Source organism: Camelus ferus, chromosome X (genome assembly GCF_009834535.1).
Source record: "Camelus ferus isolate YT-003-E chromosome X, BCGSAC_Cfer_1.0, whole genome shotgun sequence".
NCBI classification, from domain to species: Eukaryota; Metazoa; Chordata; class Mammalia; order Artiodactyla; family Camelidae; genus Camelus; species Camelus ferus.
Window position 1 is genome coordinate 42,340,698 of NC_045732.1, and position 21,377 is coordinate 42,362,074.

The 21,377-nt window shown below is 39.4% G+C and overlaps 1 protein-coding gene across 6 annotated transcripts in view; it reads left to right on the forward strand.

The window, feature by feature from the left end:
• Positions 1–21,377, forward strand: part of JADE3 (jade family PHD finger 3) — a 138,694-nt gene that overhangs the window by 105,623 nt on the left and 11,694 nt on the right. For 3 of the 6 annotated variants that reach the window (XM_032475918.1, XM_032475917.1, XM_032475919.1), the window contains exons 9-10: positions 6,075–6,545; positions 8,001–8,118. In XM_032475918.1, coding sequence (XP_032331809.1) covers positions 6,075–6,545; positions 8,001–8,118 — 589 coding nt within the window. Of the gene's footprint in view, positions 1–6,074; positions 6,546–8,000; positions 8,119–13,941; positions 17,009–21,377 lie in introns of those variants that run through there. The other 3 variants (XM_032475916.1, XM_032475915.1, XM_032475920.1) reach the window with 2 other exon arrangements.

Here is a 21,377-nt window from a genome sequence, read left to right on the forward strand (position 1 = left end):
ATCCACAGATTCAACCAACGGCAGATTGAAAATATTTGGAAAAATCAATTCCAGAAAGTTATAAAAAGCAGAACTTGAATTTGCCTTGCGCAGGCAACTATTTACATAGCATTTGCATTGTATTAGGTAGATATTAGAAGTAATCTAGAGATGATTTAAAGTATGTGAGGATGTTTGTAGGTTATATGCAAATATTACACCATTTTATATAAGGGACTTGAGCATCCATGGATTTTGGTATCCACAGGAAGTCTGGAACCAATCTCCCACAGATACTGAGAGACTGCTGTATGTACACTTGTTAACATGTAGAACGCAACAGTATGCATGCAAAGGGAGTGGTCCAGTGGAGAGGAAAAACTGCTGGAGCAGGATTTTTCAGTAGGTGAGAGAGGGTGGAGTGAAGTGTGAAATGGCGGGGTGGCTTTAGATAAGAGCACAGATAGTTCTTCCCAGGTAACAGGCTTGGAGGCAGTGTGTGTAGGTGCAGTATTAGGTCGGTATGCTGGTGGGAATCTGCAGAGTGCTCTTTTAATTGTCCTAATTTCCTCAGTGAGGTAGGAAGCAGGATCATCAGCTGAGAGTGAGGATGTGGGTGAAGTCTCAAGGTTTCAGGAGAGAAGAGATGTGAATAGTGTTTTGGTTTGGGGAAGCGCAGTGTGAGTGCCAGGCTGCATTAAAGACCTGGGTGAGGGGGAGTGAACTTCAGGTGACCTTGTGAAGTGTCGTATTTTTCCCCACCTACGTTCTGCTTATACTAATAGAGCGGTCTTTGTTTTCCTTGGTTGACACCTAGTTTTCCTGTGGGAAAAGAGACCAAAACCCTTCTTTCCTTTTAAACCACCACTGAGTTAATTCCAAAACAATTAGTAATTTAACATCTTGTTCCCTATATGAGAATCAAAAACAATAAACAAATACAGTAATTCAGTAGGGGTCAAGTTTTGTTAGCATCATTGTTCTTCAGAGGTTTACTTAAAGAGTTTTTGTGATTAGTACCATATCTTGGGTATTTTGCTTTATAAATTCTTTATGGAAATTTCTTAACTGTCTTTGAATTGTGTTTATTCTTCCTATCTCCCAGTGGTGGGAATACTCACACCTCTTGTCTTCTTTTGATTTGGGAACATTCACTGGGCAAGGATAGAATCTAACACTGGAGGGTTTGGGGTCTAGACTAGCCAATATCTACAGCCACCGTATCTGGGAGCTAGAACCTTTCTCCTGAGCATGAAGGCTTCTCATAATCCTGGAACAGATACTAAAGACTGAGTTCAAAACAGATGCCTCAGACAGCTCTGAATTTTGCCTAGACCCTGGCCCCAGTCCCTTACCACTTTTCTAGAATTCCTGTAGGGTCTTTATATATCTTATGTTCAAGCCTCATTCAACCTCAATCCAGATGTTTTAAGCCTTCCCTGAGAAGAAAGAAAGAACAGTGGTTAGAAACATGGCCTTTGGAGCCAGATTTCTGGGGTTCAAATCCTGGTTTCACCTCTTCTTTGTTATGTAGTCTTGAAGAGGTTACCTACCATATCTGTGCCTCAGTTTCCACATCTGTAAGCAGAGATGGTAATAGTACCTACTTAGTAAGGTGGTGAAGAGCTTGACACAGTGTGTAACAGATAATAAATACTCAGTAAATATTAGCATTACTAGTAGTTGTACTTGTTATTATTGTTCATATTATTCCCTGGAGTCAGTCTGACTTTGCTGATGGAAAGCCCTAGCATTCGTCCAGCCAAAATAGAATCGTAAAGCATTTGGTGCTGAGGTAGGCGCCCCTTTTGACAGTAGAGGAATGTGATCATGTAAGTGAAAATCTTCAACAGGTGGGGAAATGCAAGTACATCTACTCAGTGATGAAGGTGGTACTAGTAGAGAAGGAAATTAAATATTGAGATTAAAAGATACCCAAAAAATTAAGAGGGAAAGCAACTTAATATTTTTCTCATATATCCCAATTTTTATTTGTTAGTATAAATTGTTCTTGTTCTAGGGTGTTTCTGGTCCTTGCCTTCAGGAGTTTATAGCCTATTAGGGGAGACCAGATAGAAACATGGGAAAAGTTAAATAACATTCAAATGACATCTCCCCTCAGACCTTTACAGATCCTTAGGAATAAGAGGTCAGAAGGGCTTGGTGGCCACTGCTGGTGCTAGAGTTTAAGTACATAATGGCTAAATCAGTTTTGTAGTCTGGCTTGAACCATTTATGACATTGTTTCAGTAACCAGGTTTTGAGAAAGTTGCTCTGATACCACCCATTTGTCTGTTCACAGATTATTGGGGATTAAGGGCAAGCAAATGGACACTGTCCTGCAGCAGGATAAGAACTGCTCAGGACATATGCACCAGGCCCTTGGTGTTCCAGGCGGGTGTCATCTGCTTTTGGGGAGGACGCACTATTTTCTTTTTGAAGGTGACAAAATATTTCTTTAAAGAGGCAAGAAAAAATTTAACTCTTAAATCAGTCTCTGGTGTTCTTTTTCAAAGATTTTTATTCCAACCACCCCATCTGATCCAATTCTTATCCCACAGAACCTCCAACTTCCCTTACAAATGTGAATGTGTAAGGGTAGCATTTTCCCTCTAGTGAAAGTATTTCAAAAATTCGTTTCTGTGAAGAATGAGTAGAAAATTATTTCTCCCCCCCAAAAGTAAATAAACCGCAGTGAGATACTATATCATACTCACTAGGGTGGTAATAATCAAAAAGGCAGACAACAGTTATTGGCAGGAATATGGAGAAATTAGAACTCTTGAGTATTGCTGGTGGGAATGTAAAATGCACGGCCACTGTGGAAAACTATTTGTCAGTTCTTCAAAAAATTAGACATAGAGACACCATAGGTCTTAGCAATTCCACTTCTAACTGTATACCTGCAGTTAGAGGTCCCCCAAGACCACCCTCAAGTTCAATAATTCACTAGAAGGACTCACAGAACTCAAAAAAGCTGTTATATTCATGGTTATAGTTTGTTACAGTGAAAGAATACAGAATAAAATCAGCAAAGAAAAGAGGCACATAGGGCAGGGTCCTGGAGAGACCAGGCATGGAGCTACCAGTTTCCTCTCTTAAGTGGAGTCTCATGGACAGTGCTTATTTCTCCCAGCAGTGATGTGTGATAATACAGAGTATTGCCAACGAGCAAAGCCACCCAAGCCTTGGTGTCAGACATTTAGTTAGGAGTTGGTCATGCAGACATGGCTACCACCTACGTGGCTGACCTTAGTCTCCAGTCCCTCCAGAGGTCAGGCTGGTAACACGTGGCCCAAAGCTTCCACCGTAAATCACATTGTTAGCATAGACTATCTGACATGGCCAAAGGCTTCCAGGTAAATAAAGACACTCTTATCAGGCAAGACATCCCAAGGGCTTAGAGGTTACCTCTCAGGAGCTAAGGGCGAAAGGCCAAACTTTTTGGGGGGAATAGTAATCCTTTATTGCACATTACCAAAGAGAAATGAAAACATATGTCCACACAAAAACTTGTACACAAATGTTCATAGCATTATTTCATGATAGCAAAAAAGTGAAAATAACCCAATATCCATCGACTGATGAACGGATAAATAAATGTGGTATATCCATGTAGTGAAATATCATTTAGCCATATTTTAAAGAGTGAAATTCTGATACGTGCTAGAATATATAGATGGACTTTGATAACAATGTCAAGACACAGGGTAGATCAGTGGTTACTTGGGACTAGAATTGAGAACAGGGAGTGACTACAAGTGAGCACAATACTTCTTTTTAGGAGTGATGAAAACGTAGTGGAATTACTTAGTGCTGATAGTTGTACAACTCTGTAAATACACTAAAAACACTGAAATGTGTACTTAAAATTGATGAGTTTTATGGTATGTAAATTGTATCTCAATAAAGCTGTTCTTTTTAAATGGGTTTAATAAAACCTCCCCTATTATTATAGTAGGAATAAATGAGATGTATACAAAAGCATTTGGTTTAATAGAATGTGCCAAATATGTTTTTGGAAAAAAGTAAATAGTTATTTGGCACCAAAACTTGGTTAGCATCTCCTTTACCACCAAAGTATATAGACCTCCAGCTATAAATATCCTAAAATGATACCTTTTTTTTTGAAATTAGAGAGATTTTAAGCAGTTTCCTAAGGACATTTCACTTTTCATCTAAGTACCCAGTTCTTACTCATGTATTGTCATGTATTTTGAGTAATTTATATCTCTACATTCTGTAAATTTGACCTGAGAGAGAGGATCTGTTGTTAGCTTCCCATTAGTAGTAATTTTATGTCACACACTCTTCCACTTGAATAGAAAACAATCCTAATGCTTTCTCTTCCCATATTTTTGTCAGTTACTAAACAACAGAAGAGAACTATGCCCAACACTTTTAATCTTTTACTAAAGAATGCTTTTTGCTACTTTTTTTTTTAATGACCAGCTAGTTTCTTAACCAAGGGATAATAAAAAATAGCCAGATAAAAGTATGTTTTGGGCTTTCATCATTCTCATTTTCATGAGGCTTTTCAAATACATAGAATTTTTAAGGATACAGATTTCAGTGTAATGTAACAAACTTTTCCAACAGAGCTGTCCTAAGTTGGGGTGGGCTGTTTTGGAAATACAACCGGGTTAGATTACCACTTATCTGAAAAGTGGAAGGATTTAGGGGTGGGGGGGCAGTGGAGGTAGAAAATCAGGTACTCCATTGGAAGTACAAGCAATAATACATGTGAGGCCGGATAAGATCATCTTCAAATTGTATTCCATCCCTGGAAATCTTTATCCTGTGAAATTAGTTTAAATGGAACCTGTCCCATTAGAGCTTTGGTGGTTGCCAGTATTAAGTGTTGAATTCTCAGTCTCTTAAGAAGACTATTATAATCTATTATAAGGGTTTGTACTTTTTTAGTCTTTATTCATATCCAAGGTATTCTCTATGTTTAGTTATCAAAAACCCAACACATAGGTAATTGAGCAGTCTGCCCTCCAGAAGCAGGCTTCCAAAAGATTTGAGACTTGGCTTTAAACGTGGGAATTCACACTATATCCTTTGAAACAAATCCTCCATTGCTTTTCCTCCTTCCTCTGCATAAACATATAAACACACACATGTATTTTAAATCTCTGGAACGAAAGCTGTAACATGTTAACCGTAACAAACGGTAATTGAGACTAACTGAAGCACAGGACTCCGGCAATCATGGGCCAGGTTCTCTCTGCCTCCCTGTGAACCCTCAGTGCATGCTCCATAGTGATACTTCACGAATGTGTTGCATCTATGAATGGCAGAATATTATTATAAATTATTTATAAACTTAATTTCAGATTGTCTGTAACCATACTGTCCAATAGAACTTCCTGCAGTGTGATGGAAATCTGTGCTGTCCAGTATGGATGAAATGTAGCTAACATGACTGAGGAATTTAATTTTTAATTGTATGTAATTTTAATTTAAATAGCTACTTGTGGCCAGTTGGGTACCATATTGGATGGCATAGCTCTATAAGAACAATGTCAAGAAGTTAGGTTACTGAGATATTAGAGTTCCTCTGGCCTTTTTAGAACCAGTAGCTGCTCTGGCAGTGATACTGATTTTGTTTTTCTTTCGTTTATTCATAAGCATTTCTTGATCTTGTTGAGCTTGTTCAATAGTTGATGGCAATGCGAAGATAAATGGCACAGCTTCTGTCTTTAAGAGCCATGGCCAGGGATTTGACATTTTACTATGCTATAGGTACAGCGGGCAAAGGACCAATAAAAAGCATATAATAAGGTGATGTAGGGGTCACAGAGAAGGTACAGCATGACTCTACAGGAGTTGAAGAAGAATTCTCAGAAGAACTTAATACTTGAGCTAACATTTAAAGGAGAGTTTGAAAAAAAATTTTTTTTTTTTGCTTCTGTTTTTACTGCTTTCTATAAGAGCAGATTTCCTGCTTTACTTATAAAGCACCTGTCATGGTCAGTTTAGGACCAACTTTTTCCGTCTTTCCTTTGCTTCCTATGAGCTTTCAGTTTAGGCCCAGGCTTCCCCTTTCCCCTCACAGCCCTGCTGCCTTAACACGTCTTTCCTTCCCACAGTGCTCGGTGAAAAGCTGCATCACTGCCTTCCACGTCACATGTGCCTTTGAGCACAGCCTAGAGATGAAGACCATCCTAGATGAGGGGGATGAAGTGAAGTTTAAGTCATACTGCCTAAAGCACAGCCAAAACAGGCAGAAGCTCGGGGAGGCTGAGTACCCCCTACACAGGGCTTCAGAGCAGAGCCAGGCCAAAAGCGAGAAGACCAGCCTGCGGGCACAGAAGCTTCGGGAGCTGGAGGAGGAGTTCTATTCCCTGGTCCGAGTGGAAGATGTGGCCAAAGAGCTGGGGCTGCCCACGCTAGCTGTGGACTTTATCTATAACTACTGGAAACTAAAGAGGAAAAGTAACTTCAATAAGCCATTATTTCCTCCAAAAGAAGATGAAGAAAATGGTCTGGTGCAGCCAAAAGAGGAGAGTATTCACACCCGCATGAGAATGTTTATGCACCTACGGCAAGACCTAGAGAGGGTAAGGTGACCAACTCTGACTAGTGTGCAGGTCTGGGTCTGCATGGAAATGGAGGCCCCTCTTCCAGTTTTAAAAAAGTGCCTCTCATTTGCATTTGTAGTTAGGGCTTCTATGTCCTTGCTTATCTTTTGATTTCATTGGGCCCCAAACATCGGTCTCTGTTTAAATTTTGGAACATGCAGGGAATAGAAAAGGCCTCACTTAGATGCTCTGTAAACCTTAAATCTGAAATCAGTTTTCATTTGGTTTACTTTTTATTCACTGTTGAACCTAAATTGGCTCAGCTGTATTTTACTGACACACTTAATGAGACTGCAGGCTGAAGAAAGAATGAGTTTTGTTTAGGAAAACACCAGATCAAAGTTTCTTTTTTTTTTTTTTTAATGGAGGTACCTCATGTATGCTAAAGTATGTGCTCCACCACTGAGCTGTACCTATCCCCCAGAGTTTCTTAAATTTGGTACTATTGACATTTTGGGCTGGATAGTTCTTTGTTGTCGGGGATACTATAAGATGTTTAGCAGCATCCCTGGCCTCTACCCACTAGATGCCAATAGCAAATCCCCACATACCCATCTGCGACAATCAAAAATGTTCCCAAATTACCAGATGCCCCCTGGGAGTCAAAATTGCCCCTGATTGAGAGCCTCTGCACCAGATAATTCAATTTAACTTATGATATATATCAGGTATCTACTAAATTAGGTACTATAGGAATTCAGAGATAAATTAGGCCCTGTGTTTACCCTAGAGAATTTTATAATCAAGTATAATTATAGAGATGGCTTGTTTTTTTCTTCCTCTCCTACCAGAATTTGGAGGGGAACTAGTAGATTTGGCTCACTTAAAAATTTAACTCACGCATATATAGCACTTACTATGTGGCAACACTGTTCTAAGCATTTTATAAATATTAACTCATTTAATCCTAACATGCCTCTGAAGAAGGTACTACTATTATCCCTATTTACAAATGAATAAACTGGCATACAGAAAGGTTGAGTAATTTGTCCAGATGGGGGAGTATGAGAGAGATGAGAGAGTGAGAATTTCACCCTTGCAGCTACAAAGACTTGGCTGAGCTGAAAGTGTGAGCAAACAAAGCCACTTACAGTCTTCCCAGCAGACCTTTAAATTATCATTTGGCCTTCCCAGCCTGGCTGTGCAGACAAATATCAAGCCCATGACACCACAGGGAGAGTAGGCTTCGGGAGGCGGCTTTGGAGCATTTTGCTTGTGCTGCTGATTGATACGAGAACCATGATGCCATGGCTAACCATGCTACATGGATTCCTGTGGAGTGCCTCTCATTATATAGCTTTTGGGTTCTGTCTTCTCTCCTCACCCCCACCCCCCCACCTGACTTTAGTTGTCTTAATTTTAGCTAAACTATTTCACTTGTCAGGTCTGTGTAACATAACCAAAATCTCTATTTGATGGGGGTTGGGCTTTCAGGTCCGAAACCTGTGCTACATGATAAGCAGGCGAGAGAAGCTGAAACTGTCATACAACAAAGTTCAAGAACAGATCTTCAGTTTGCAAGTCCAGCTTGCTAACCAAGAAATTGCTGCAGGTAACCTATATAAATTTTATGTCAACTGCTTGACTTAAAAATCTTTTAAATTCGTTTGTTCTAGTCCAGCCCTGATATAACATGGCCCATTTCACTGTCGACTCATGAGGCAAGAAATCCCAGAGTGGGACTTAGGGAATTGTAGGTCTAAGGCAGATAACCTAGGTCCCAGACAGATATTAGAGGCCATTAGCTGGAGCCATGAAATTATTCTAAAATCATCAGATTCATGTAGAAATCAGTAGGATAGAATCTAATCCTAGTTTCCAAAAAACATTTACTTCCACGGTTACTCATCTTAACAATAGTCTGTTAAAACAAATGCTTAGCCAGAAGTTAGGAGATCTGGATTCTTGTCTCTTGATTTATTCACTAATGTTTGTTGAGCACCTGCTGTGGACTAAGAACTGAGCTAGAAGATAGAGCAGTCAGCAAGACAGAATTCCTTCCTTCAGAGTACACTGCCCACTTGGTGAGGGAAACGAATGAGCATAATTCCAGTGCCCTAAGCACAAGGAGCTTGGCTGGAATAATGATAGTCATATTCAGTGACATTTGTAACCTCCCTATGCCTCATTTAGCACAGAGGTCGGTGGCAGAACCTGGGCAACCAGGGCTGACTGGGCAGGGTGTACAGAATCCAGCTTCTGCCAAGGACCAGCCATAGGGCAAGAGAGACACCCAGAAATGTGGTGTCAGATAGGCATCAAAGGCTTGTGACTATTTGTGAATATCATGGGTCACAGCAGAATGGTGTAGCAAGAGGTAGCAAGGCTGCTCAGCCACAAGGGCATCATGATGGACAAGACAAGGAGAACCAAAGGACAGGAGGAGGAGCCCCTATGGTGCCAAGGAAATTGGCCTCTAGACTATGTGGCTTCTGATTAGTGGGAGCCAGCCCCATAACTGCATCTGTGCTGCCCATTGGGGCACCTAGTAGTTGTCCTCGCTATATGTCATTTTTGTGAGGCTACAGTGAAATAGTAATGGGCAAAGGTCAAGTCCGTGCACAGAGAGAAGTTGTTTGGTAGTGCCCTTTTAATTTCAGAGCGCTCAAAATAATAGAGAGAAGAAGACCTCTTCTAAGTATGATTGTAGGATTGATATAACCAGGTAACTGATTGTCAGTGCTCTCCAGGCCAAGTCCATAACAGACCATTGGCAAGAACATCATGATTCTTTTCTGCTGGCCTTGCCACTACAAAACCTACTCCACACCTCCAATGATCATTCATAGTGAGGAAGTTATTTTAGGTTAAGGACATATACCCACTAACACTGCTACTAATACCAGGTTAAAACACATACTCACATACTCTTCACCCAGCAAAACCTGTGCTACATTCTTGCAGGTTTGTATTTGATTTGCTTTAGGAAGAACAGAAGAGACTGGAGGGTGGGGTATGAAATCTCTATGTTTAAGGCATGTCCTGTGTGCTGTGCAGTACCCACACATGCACACGTACAGACACACAAATGGGGAAGCCCTGTTCTAAACTGCTGCTAGTGACATTCTTTTCAGAAATGGAAGGGACAGAGAAAGGATGTAGGAGGCACCACGCTAGTCTTTGTGATAATTTTACAGACTGGGAGAGCAGAGGTGAAAAGGTTGGGAGTCACACAGCAGACAGTGTCATTCCTGAGTTTTCCACTTGTAGCATCCCCTGCCCCAACATCTAGTTCAGCTCATTTCTGTGGCTATACATACACATCAAAGAGGGGTGCTTTTTAGACATTTGGAAGAGTAGGTATGTGATGTGTATGTCTACAACTCACTCTGCCATAAGCACTACACCATTATTTATTAATTTTTTTCTTTTTTAATTGAAGTATAGTTTATTTACAAAATTATATTAATTTCAGGTATACAGCATAGGGATTCAGTATCTTTACAGCTTATATTCCATTAAAAGTTATTACAGTGCTGTACACCAGAAATTGACACAACACTGTAAACTGATTATACTTCAATAAAAAATATATATACAAAAAAATTATTACAAGGTAATGGGTATAATTCCTGTACAATATATCCTTGTTGCTTAGCCTGTTTTATATGTAGTAGTTTGTATCTCTTAATCCCATACCCCTAGTTTGCCCCTCTCCCCTTTGATAAACACAAGGTTGTTTTCTATATCTGTGAGTCTGTTTCTCTTTGGCATATACATTCTTTCGTATTATTTTTTAGATTACGTATATAAATGATATCATACAGTATTTGTCTTCTTCTGTCTGACTTATTTCGCTAAATGCAATATTCTCTAGGTCATCCATGTTGCCTCAACTGGCAGAATTTCATTCCTTTTTATGGCTGAGTAGTATTCCATTGTAAATATATACCACGACTTCTTTATCCAGTCCTTTGTTCATGGGCACTTGGGTTGCTTCCATATCTTGGCTATTGTAAATAGTGCTGTTGTGAATTTGGGGTGCATATATCTTTTTGAAATAGTGTTTTCATTTTTTCTGGATGTATACCCAGGACTGAAATTGCTGGATCATATGGTCGTTCTAGTTTTAGTTTTTTGAGGAACCTCCATACTGTTTTCCACAGTGTCTGCACCAATTTATACTCCCACCAACACTGTACAAGGGTTCCCTTTTCATCCTCACCAACATTTGTTATTTATAAACTGTTTGATAATAGCCATTCTGACAGGTGTGAGGTCATATTTCATTGTGGTTTTGATTTGCATTTTTCTAATAATTAATGATGTTGGGCAGCTTTTCATGTGCCTGTTAGCCATCTGTACATCTTCTTTGGAAAAATGTCTGTTGAGGTCTTCTGCCCATTTTTTGATCAGGTTGCTTTTATTTATTTATTTATTTATTTGATATTGAGTTTTATGAGCTCTTTATATATTTTGGATATTAACCCCTTGTTGATCATATCATTTGCAAATATTTTCTCCCATTCTGTAGGTTTTCATTTTGTCAGTGGTTTCCTTTGCTTTGCAAAAGCTTTTAAGTTTAATTAGGTCCCATTTGTTTATTTTTGCTTTCATTTCTTTGGCCTTAGGAGACAGATCCAAAAAAAATTGCTATTATTTATTGCAAAGAATGTTCTGCCTGTTTTCTTCTAGGAATTTTATGATTTTAGGTCTTACATTTAGGTCTTTAATCCATTTTGAGTTTATTTTTGTATATGATGTGAGGAAGTGCTCATTGTTTTACATGTAGCTGTCCAGTTTTCCCAACAACCACCTGTTGAAGAGACTGTCTTTTCTCCATTGTATAGTCTTGCCTCCTTTGTTGTAGATTAACTGACTATAGGTGCATGGGTTTATTTCTGGGCTCTCTGTTCTGTTCCATTGATCTGTGTGTCTGTTTTTGTGCCAGTACCATGCTGTTTTGATTACTGTAGCTCTGTAGTATAATCTGAAGTCTGGGAGCATGATACTTCCAGCTTTGCTCTTTTTATTCAAGGTTGCTTTGACAATTCAGGGCCTTTTGTGATTCCACATGAATTTTAGGATTATTTGTTCTAGTTCTGTGAAACCTGTAATGGATATTTTGATATGAATTGCATTGTCTATAGATTTCTTTGGGTAGTATGTCCATTTTAACAATATTAATTATTTGAATCTAAGAGCATGGGATATCTTTCTGCTTCTTTATGTCATCTTCAGTTTCCTTCAGCAGTGTTTTATAGTTTTCAGAGTATAGGTCTTTCAACAACTTGGTTGTTTATTCCTAATTATTTTATTCCTTTTGATGTGATTTTAAGCAGGATTTTTTTTTACTTTATCTTTCTGATAGTTCATTATTAGTGTATAGAAAAGCAGCCGATTTCTGTATATTAATCTTGTATCCTGCAACTTTGCTGAATTTTTTTTATTCTAGTAGTGTTTGGGTGGAGAGTTTAGGGTTTTCTATGTAAAGTATCATGTCATCTGCAAACAGTGACCACTTTATCTCTTCCCTTCCAGTTTGGATGCTTTTTTCTTGTGTGGTTGCTGTGGCTAGGACTTCCAGTACTATGTTAAATAGAAGTGGCAAGAGTAGGTAGGCATCCTTGTCTTGTTCCTGAATTAGAGAAAAGGCTTTCAACTTTCACTGTTGAATATAATGTTGGCTATGGGTTTGTCATAAATGGTCTTCATTGTTGAGATATATTCCTTCTGTACCAACTTTGATGAGAGTGTTTATCATGAATGGATGTTGAATTTTGTCAAATGCTTTTTTTTACATTTATGGAGATGTTCATGTGGTTTTTATCCTTTTGTTAACATGGTGTGTCACATTGATTGATTTGCAGATACTGAGCCATTCTTGTGTTTCTGGAATAAATCCAACTTGATCATGATGTATGTTCCTTTTTATATATGGTTGGATTTGGCTTGCAAATATTTTGTTAAGGACTTTTGCATCTGTATTTATCAAAGATATTGGCATCTAGTTTTCCTTTTTGGTCATATCTTTGATTTTGGTATCAGGGTAATGGTGGCCTCGTAGAACGAATTTGGGGGTGTTCCATCCTCTTTAGATGTTTGGAACAGTTTGAGAAGGATAGGTATTAGTTCTTCTTTATATGTTTGATAGATTTCCGTTGTGAAACTGTCCGGTCCTGGACTTTGTTTGATGGGAGCTTTTTCATTATAAATTCAATTTTACTACTAGTCTGTTCAAATTGTTTCTTCTTGATTCAGTCTTGGCTTTGCTAGAAATTTGTCCAGTTCTTCTCAGTTGTGTCCAGTTTGTTGGCCTATAATTGTTCATAGTATTATCTTACAGGGGTTTTGGGGGGGGTTGTATGTTGGTTGTAATTTCTCCTCTTTCCTTTATTATTTTGTTTATTTGGGTCCTCTCTCTTTTCTTCTGAGTCTGGCCAGAGGTTTGTCAATTTTGTTTACTCGTCCAAAAAAAAAAAACAGCACTTGGTTTTATTGATTTTTTAATTGCTTTTTTAATCTCTATTTATTTATTTCCTCTCTGATCTTTATTATTTCTTTCCTTCTGCTGACTTTAGGTTTTTTCATTCTTCTTTTGCTAAGTCTTTTAGGTGGTAGGTTAGGTTGTTTATCTGAGATTTTTCCTGTTTTTTCAAAAAGGCCTTTATTGCTATGAATTCCCTCTTAGGACTGATTTTGCTGGGTCCCATAGATTTTTTGTGGTTGTGTTTTCATTGTCATTTGTCTCAAGGTATTTTTTAATTTCCTCTCTGGTTTCATCGACACGTTGGTTATTTAGTAGCATGTTGTTTAGTCTCCATATGTTTGTTCTCTTCTCATTTTTCTTTCTGTAGTTGATTTCTAGTTTATACCATTGTGGTCGGAAAAAAAATGCTTGGTATAATTTCTGTCCTCTTAAATTTGTTAAGACTTGTGGCTCAGCATGTGATCCGTCCTAGAGAACGTTCAGTGTGCACTTGGAAAGAATGTGAATTCTGCTGGTTTTGGATATAGTACCCTGTAGATACCAATTAAGTCCAACTAGTCTATTGTGTCATTTAAGACCATTGTTGCCTATTGATTTTCTGTCTGGATGATCCCCAGGCCAAGTCCAATTATGTCAGTGAGGTTAAAGCCCCTACTATCATTGTATTATTGTCAGTTTCTCCCTTTCTGTCAGTATTTGCTTTATGTATTTAGATGTTCCTGTATTAGGTACATATATATTAATAAGTATAATAGCCTCCTTTGTATTGCTCCCTTCAGCATTATAGAATGCCTTTCTTTGTCTTTTGTTATAGCCATTGTTTTAAAGTCTATTTTGTCTGGTTATGAGTATCACTACCCTCACTTTCTTATATTTCTGTTTGCATGAAAACATACACCATTATTTAAATCAGTTGTTAAAATGAATCTTTCTTTTTGATCTCAGGACTTCCTTTGACAAGTGCACTAGAAAACTCATTGTTTTACCCACCGCCACGAATTACCTTAAAGTTAAAAATGCCCAGATCAGCCCCGGAAGACTGCAGAAACAGCTCCTCAGAGCCCGATCACGGACCCCTCTCTCCTGACGGCAGCTCCCCAGTTCGCAATATGAGGAGCATGCAGGTGGCTCAGGAATCACTAGAAATGAGGATGAAACCGTATCCAAGGCACCCGCTAGAGAGCAAGAATAACTGTTTTCTGGCCAGTCTTGGCCATTCTAGAAGTGAAGCAAAGGCTCCCAGTCCTGCTTGGAGAACTCCATCTCCGGAGTTCTGTCATGGGCAGTCGCTGGGAAAGCCTCTGGTCCTTCAGGCTGCCCTGCATGGACAGTCTTCCATTGGGAATGGGAAAAGTCAGCCTAACTCCAAGTTCGCCAAATCCAATGGCCTGGAGGGCAGCTGGTCTGGGGATGTCACCCAAAAAGACAGTTCAAGTGAGATGTTCTGTGACCAGGAGTCGATGCTCAGCTCCCACTTGAGTAGTCAGAGCAGCTTTAGAAAATCTACCATGGAACACTTCAGCAGGTCCTTTAAAGAGGCCACCAACAGGTGGGCGAGGACCACAGAGGACCTCCAGTGCTGTGTGAAGCCAACCAAGAATATTAACCCCAAGGAGCAGCTCTGGGGTAGGCAGCTTGCCAGGCGGTCTGCAGGGAGAGCTCCGTATCAGGAAAATGATGGCTATTGCCCAGATTTGGAGCTGAGTGATTCAGAAGCAGAAAGTGATGGGAATAAAGAGAAAGTCAGGGTAAAGAGAGAGAGCTCAGACAGGGAAAATCCTCCCCATGACTCCAGACGGGATTGCCATGGTAAAAGCAAGACATACCCGCTTTCGCACAGTTCAATGCATAGGTGATCAGAAACTTCCAAGAAAAGCTCCATCTTTGCCTTTGCCTCATATATTGGGGAAACCCATACACCAAAAGGATTCTAGTATATGTTAGAAGGAATTGTAGTGAGAAGGATGAAATTTTTCCACAGTAAATTGGCTTACAGTTTTTGAACCGGTTTCAAGTCTAGTTTTCAAAGCACACTCATAGAAATTGCATATTATCCAAAACAGTTCTTTTTTAGCCAGAGGCTAGTGAAAACAGCTGGGCCGAAGAGTATTTCCTTAGTAAATACTTTGGAGCAGCTTTCCAGTTATCTTAACACATTGATACACATACGTATGAAGAGTCCTTGCATTGTTAATAGATTTGCAAGAGAGCATGATTATCAGACACTAAAAACTACTTACGTTTTGAAGCTGCAGCATGTGACTCCCAGAGCTCATGTCTGTAGGAAGTTTCTGACTCCACTGGTTCCTGGACCTCTTTCGGGAGAGACCAGGGACCAACATCTCAGATGTTGTCAAACTCACTACCCTCTTCCTGTGCTCTGCACAAGGTTGAGTTCCTTTCACAGTATCTTAACTTACCAAGTCAATACTCCTAATGCTTCTAAATGTCCAGTGCCTGTTCCTAGACCTGCTTGTTGGGGACGCACTTGTAACTATTTCACCCAGCTAACAAGCGTAAAAGGCTAACTTGTGGATAGTGTTTACAAAAGTACTACTTCCAAGGAAAATGCTCTGATTCTCTCAGCTTAGGCATTTGCAAAGGATCCCAGAGCCTTTCCCAAAGTGAGAACATTTCTGGGGGATTTCTATCAGGTCAGGGTTTTTGTGTTATTGTTTTCAAATGAGTTTGACTTAAATAAGTTTGGCTGACAGTTTTTGTATACCTGCTTTAATGTTTATAAAATTTTTATTGAGGTATAATTAAAATATAGTAAAATGCACAGAGGTTAAGTATTCTTACCTGCTTTAATTTTGAAACAGATTTTTATTGTCAAACAGAATTTGAAAGCATGTGTTTAACACATGGATATAATTTAGCTTTGTACCAACTTTGAATCCAATTTCCCAAACAAAAAGGCTGGAGCCGTTTTTCAGAAGTTGCTCATACCCTGTTCCCAAACTATCAGCCTTGATTAACTTCTGGGAGGAAGAGAATAATTACATTCGTGGGGGATAAAACATATCTGCTTCCCATTTAAAGAAGAGGAAAGTTACAGTTTTTGAAATGTGAAGCTGACTACAATTCTCTGCTCTCTTTTCTTCTTAGCCTTAAATTAATATTCTCTTTCTTCTAGTTTGGGAACACATAGTGAGAGTTTTCAGACAAAAGAGGCCATTTTAGACTTTGGAAGTTGCTTACTGCTGAAACAGCCCAGCTGTGGCAAAGGCAGGGGCCCCTCTTCCCTCCATCAATATGGGAAACTCAGCAGCTTTTCTCTCGCCTGCTTTTGTTCTCGTAAAGCCTCGTTAATGGGTTCCTTTGCTTTTGTTTTTGCCTCCTTTTCTGGAAACACCTGTATTTTTCCTCTCCTTTGGCTACACCTTCAAAATGTTTCTTTTGTGCCTGTGTATGTGTGTGAAAATGCCATAGCATGTGTGGTAGGTGTCCTGTACCTTGTTTGAATGGGAAAAAAGCTATGAATTATCCAAATGAGGAAGAGAATTTCTTCTGTTTATGCACTGGGTTTCTGTGCTTTTTTTTGCATTCTCCTGGGGTAGATATTAATTTGACACCTTCACAGTAATAAAGTTGTAACGGAGCTGTGTTATAAACTCCTTCTGTTAGAGGCCAGTGCAGCAGCCTTTCATGCCTTTCAATTCTGAGTGAGTGGGAAGAAAAGCAAACATTGAAAAAGTGCTTCAGCCAAATTCCATATGTAATGCCATTGGGAGAGTATTGACTAAAATAATTTCAGTCAGGGAAATATAGTTGTAATATTTTTACAGGATTTTCCTAAGTAAATGAAGGAGCCTTCAGTTGTATAAATTTCACTTGCCCCAAAATGTATTTGCTACATTTTGCTGTTGTTTGAAGTATTACCTCTTAACCTTCTTTGTTAATTTTTTTTTCATTTTGTCTTATATAGTCCAGTTTTCCAAGATAAACTCGGTCTTTTTTCAAATGTCACCTTTTTACCGATACTTTTTCATTAAATTATGAAAACTGCTAACTACTGTCAGTGTGGTAATTTTTTATTTTGGCATATGGCTTTTTAAAAATCTTAGATATGTTCCTTTTATATTTAAAAAAATCTTATTCATTAAAGAAAACAGAGGGTAAAGGTAAAGGAAGGAGGAATTGAATGTTTAAAAGCACAAATTCATGATTCATGTCAATACCAGGTACCAAAGAGAACTCTGGGGAATTGGATTCTACCCAGAAATCTTGATTTCATGTGGCTAATAAGACAAAACCTTAGAATCAGCATAAAAAACCTCAGGGAAATGGATCCTATCTAAAGCCACAAAGTTCAGAAGGCTTAGAGCAGGCCTCACTTAAAATGTACATTCTTTACAATAATTATTCTATTTGGAGTCATGTATGTTAACGTTACAGGGGTTATGTAGTGTCATTGGGATTTGAGAGCATTAAAAACATTTTCATTATATTTGAGAAACTTGCTAAAGATCATTGGGTAAATCAACAGTGAAGATAGCTAAAAGATAAGGTTGTCCCTCCCCCCCTTCTTCCCTTCCCCTGCCTCCTCTCCCCCCTGCATTCCCCTCCCTCCTCTCTCTCCTTCCTAGATAACTGTTTTGATTCAGTGAGCTGTTAGGTGAAGTGTTGGAGAACTAAAACTACAAACACACCCTGTTACAACCACCAAAAGCTTGGGGTCTATGCTAATGTCCATAATCCAAATAAGAGATGAACCTTTGTTTCTGTGTTGAGGAAAGTTTTAAATTCATAGAATAAACTAGAGGACGCACAGTCCTGGGACTTTTTTCCTCCAGGACTTCACAGTCCTCAGCATACTTGCTGACTCTTAAGAAGGGGGGAAAAGTACATGATAGGATTAAAACCTTATTTACCACTGAATTAACTTTCATGTGATATTTTCCAAAAAAAATGTATCTAATATATAACAAATGTTTATTAGATTTTTACAACCTTAATTCAGCTATTCTCAAGTTTTATGGAAAGCAGCAATTGTGCATTGATTTTTTAAAAAATAACGTTTAGTTAATAAATAAAGGCCTACCCTGAGGCCGTCACTCCTACACAGGGAGCTCTTTAATACTCAGCTCATCACTGTTGAAGGAGGCTTCTGTGAATTCAGTTAATTTTACTTCATGGATTGGAACAAATGGTATGACCTGAAGCCTTGAGGATAGTTTGTCCTTGAAATGAGCTGGGATGGAGGTGAGGCCAAGCCCCAGCCCAGTGCCCCCTGTCTTGTCCAGAAACTGATGAGTTCTTCCTAATGCTCCTTAAATACATTAGTCATCTTGATAAAACGCTCAGAGCATCCATCATTTCTCATCATGTTAAGGTGGGTTTGGATATGAGAATTCCAGCCTTAAAGCCCCAAGCTTTACATTTCCTTCTCCTTACCTGACTACTCTTAACACCCCACCTTCTCCATTTTATTTATTTTAACTGAATGTCCGGTTATAAACAAGCTGGAAAGATGGAATTGGGCTGATTAAGCTGTACTCATTACGGCAAGTTATCTGAATTTGGAAACGATTTGCAGAACCGCCTTTTGGTCAACATTGCTTTCTAAAGTATTGCCATGATGTAATGAAAGCTGGTTCCATGAATCACACATAAAAATGGGTCTCATTATTTTATAGTCATTTTTCACATGGTGAAAAAACTTCCTGCTAAGAATTGCTTACATTTTGAAATTTCTAATCTCATTGAATTAATCGCCTCGGCCTCAAAAAAGAAAGACCCTTAAAGTTGGGCAGTTAGTTACCATTTTAGATCTTTCAGCTACTTAGGGGGGAAAAGTTACACACTTGAGCCTGCTTCAGATAATCCTTGCGTGTGCACCAGGGTTCTGGTAACAGACTTCTTTTCATCCTAACTTTTTCTCTTCTACCTTCCAAGACAGGATCTCTGCTTAATTCTGCCCCGCTCCCTCCTCCAGCTCTGCAGAAAGGTGGCCATAGGCGTGAATCCAATGCTGGTGTTCACGAGGCTATTGTTGGCTGTTACGCAGTACTGTGGCCGCTCATCGGTCTTTTCAGTCAGATTTTCCCACAGGGATAACCATGAACAAGATCAAACGGGGCTTTCTGCATCTTTGGGGCAGAATTTGTGCCAGTGTCCTTGTCCCCTAGTCCTCAAAGATGGACCGAGAACTACATTGGCAAAGACCAGGCTAAAGGTCAGTTTCAAGACAGCTACTTAGGTCTCTTAGGGAAGCCAGTGAAGACCAAAACCTTTGGTAGGACAGGCCAGGAAACTTGTTCAGGACCAGTCAAGCCTTCAAATCAGTAAGAATGGCAATACGTATTGAGCCCTTGTTCTGCATCAGGCCCTTTGTTAAATAAGCCTTTTATGTGAACTATTTTATACTCACATCTCATGACAATCATATGAAGATACTATTCCATTGGACACATGTGAAAACTGAGGCCGAGTGGTTAAGACGGTCATTCAAGGCTCCACAGCTACTATGCAGCAGGATTAGGACTAGAACCTGTGCGGTTGCCTCTACAGCTCATACTCTTGGTCACTTTGCCTGATGCCCCAAGGCCCTTCTCTAAGTGTTTCTACTCAGCTTCTCCCTGAAGAAAGCCACCTGAGTTAGGGTTTAATCATATGAGTTCTGTACCACTTGCCATCCTGGACAGTTGACTGGGCCAGAAGTAGTCATCTGATAGGAAGGCAAGCAGTTTAGAGGCTCACATCCAAAGAGCAAGATAATCTACACAAATCTGAACTGGATGAGCCTCACAGTGGACCTAGGACCTGGTGAACTTGCCTTCTCCATAGCTAGTCTAACCTGTAACTGAGTGTAGTTGGCTGAATAACCGAGTTCCCCGCCCCAAAGATGTCCCCATTCTAATCGTTGGAACCTATGAATATGTTAATAATATTCATAATATGTTACCTTGCATGACAAAAGGGACTTTGCAGACGTGACTAAGTTTAAGGACCTGAGATGGAGAGGGTAGCCTTGGGTATCCAGTTGAGCCCAATCAAGATAATCACAACGGTGCTTAGAAGAGGGAGGCAGGGGGATCAGCATCAGTAGTAGGAGATGTGATAATGGAAGCAAGAGGTTGGAGTGATGCTAAGAAGGGCCATGAGCCAAGGAGTGCAGATGACCTCTAGAAACTGAAGAAGGCAAAGAAATGAATTCTCCCCTAAAGTCTCCAGAAGGAACCCAGCCCTGCCTACACCATGATTGTAGACTTCCGACTTCCAAAACTATAGGAGAATAAATTTGTATTGTTTTAAGCCACTAAATTTGTGGTAATTTGTTACAGCAGAAATAGGAAACTAATACACTAGGCATCAAGCCAGTGTTCCTTATCCTTTCGGTGGAGCATTCCTCCTTCCCAAAGGGACCACCTGGGCTGTGTCTGACCACTCTAGGCTGGTCCTGTGCTTTCTCTCTTAGTTGAAATACTTTCTGGAAATAGAAAATAAATACTTTTTCAATCAATAAAGATCCTTCCCTGCAGAAATTCATTTTCTATTTCCTGCCTCCCACACTTTTTCCAAGCTAGCCTTTGGTACTTCTCAGGTAGCCATAGGTAATCCTCCATGGGTCTGCTTGGTCCACTGTGGCTGGACCTAGCACTGCCTAAGGAATTTCCATAGGTTTGGATGTCCCTGTTGCCTGAAAAACTGTCCTGCAGAAGTGGAAATAATTCACTGAATGTTGCTGGTGCGGGGAGGTGGGGAGGGGTGATAGAAGACAGGTGGGGCTCATTATGAGAAATAATGCTCTAATTATCAGAGCCTTCTACAAGGAAGTGGGTAGCTTGCAGAATTAAAGAATTCTTAAAAATCCCAGGTACCTGAGCAGAGCTTGGAGATTAAAGAATGCAACTCTATGCTGCCTATAAGAAACACACTTTTAAATATATAGGCACAAATAAGTTAAAAGTAAGAGGATGGGGAAAAAATACCATGCTAACACTAACCTAAAGAAAGCTGAATGGCTAGTATCACACGAGGGCAAGTTCATCAGGAGGACATAAAAATCCCAAATGTTTATGCACCTAATAACATAACTTCAAAATACATTAAGGAAAAACTGGTAGAACTGCAAGAAGAAATGGACAATCCTGTGATTATAGTTTATATATATATATATATAGTTAATAGAACAAGTACACAGAAAATCAGGAAGGATATAGAAGATTTGAACAAAACTGTCAACCACCTAGATTTAATTGGCATTTACCGCTCCACCCAACAGCGGAATACATCTTTTTCAAATGCAAATGGAACATTTGTCAAAATAGACCATATTCTGGGCCATTAAACAAGTCTTAATACATTTAAAAGGATTCAAAAAGTATGTTCTCTGGCCACAGTGGAATGAACTTAGAAATCAACAACAGAAACATCTC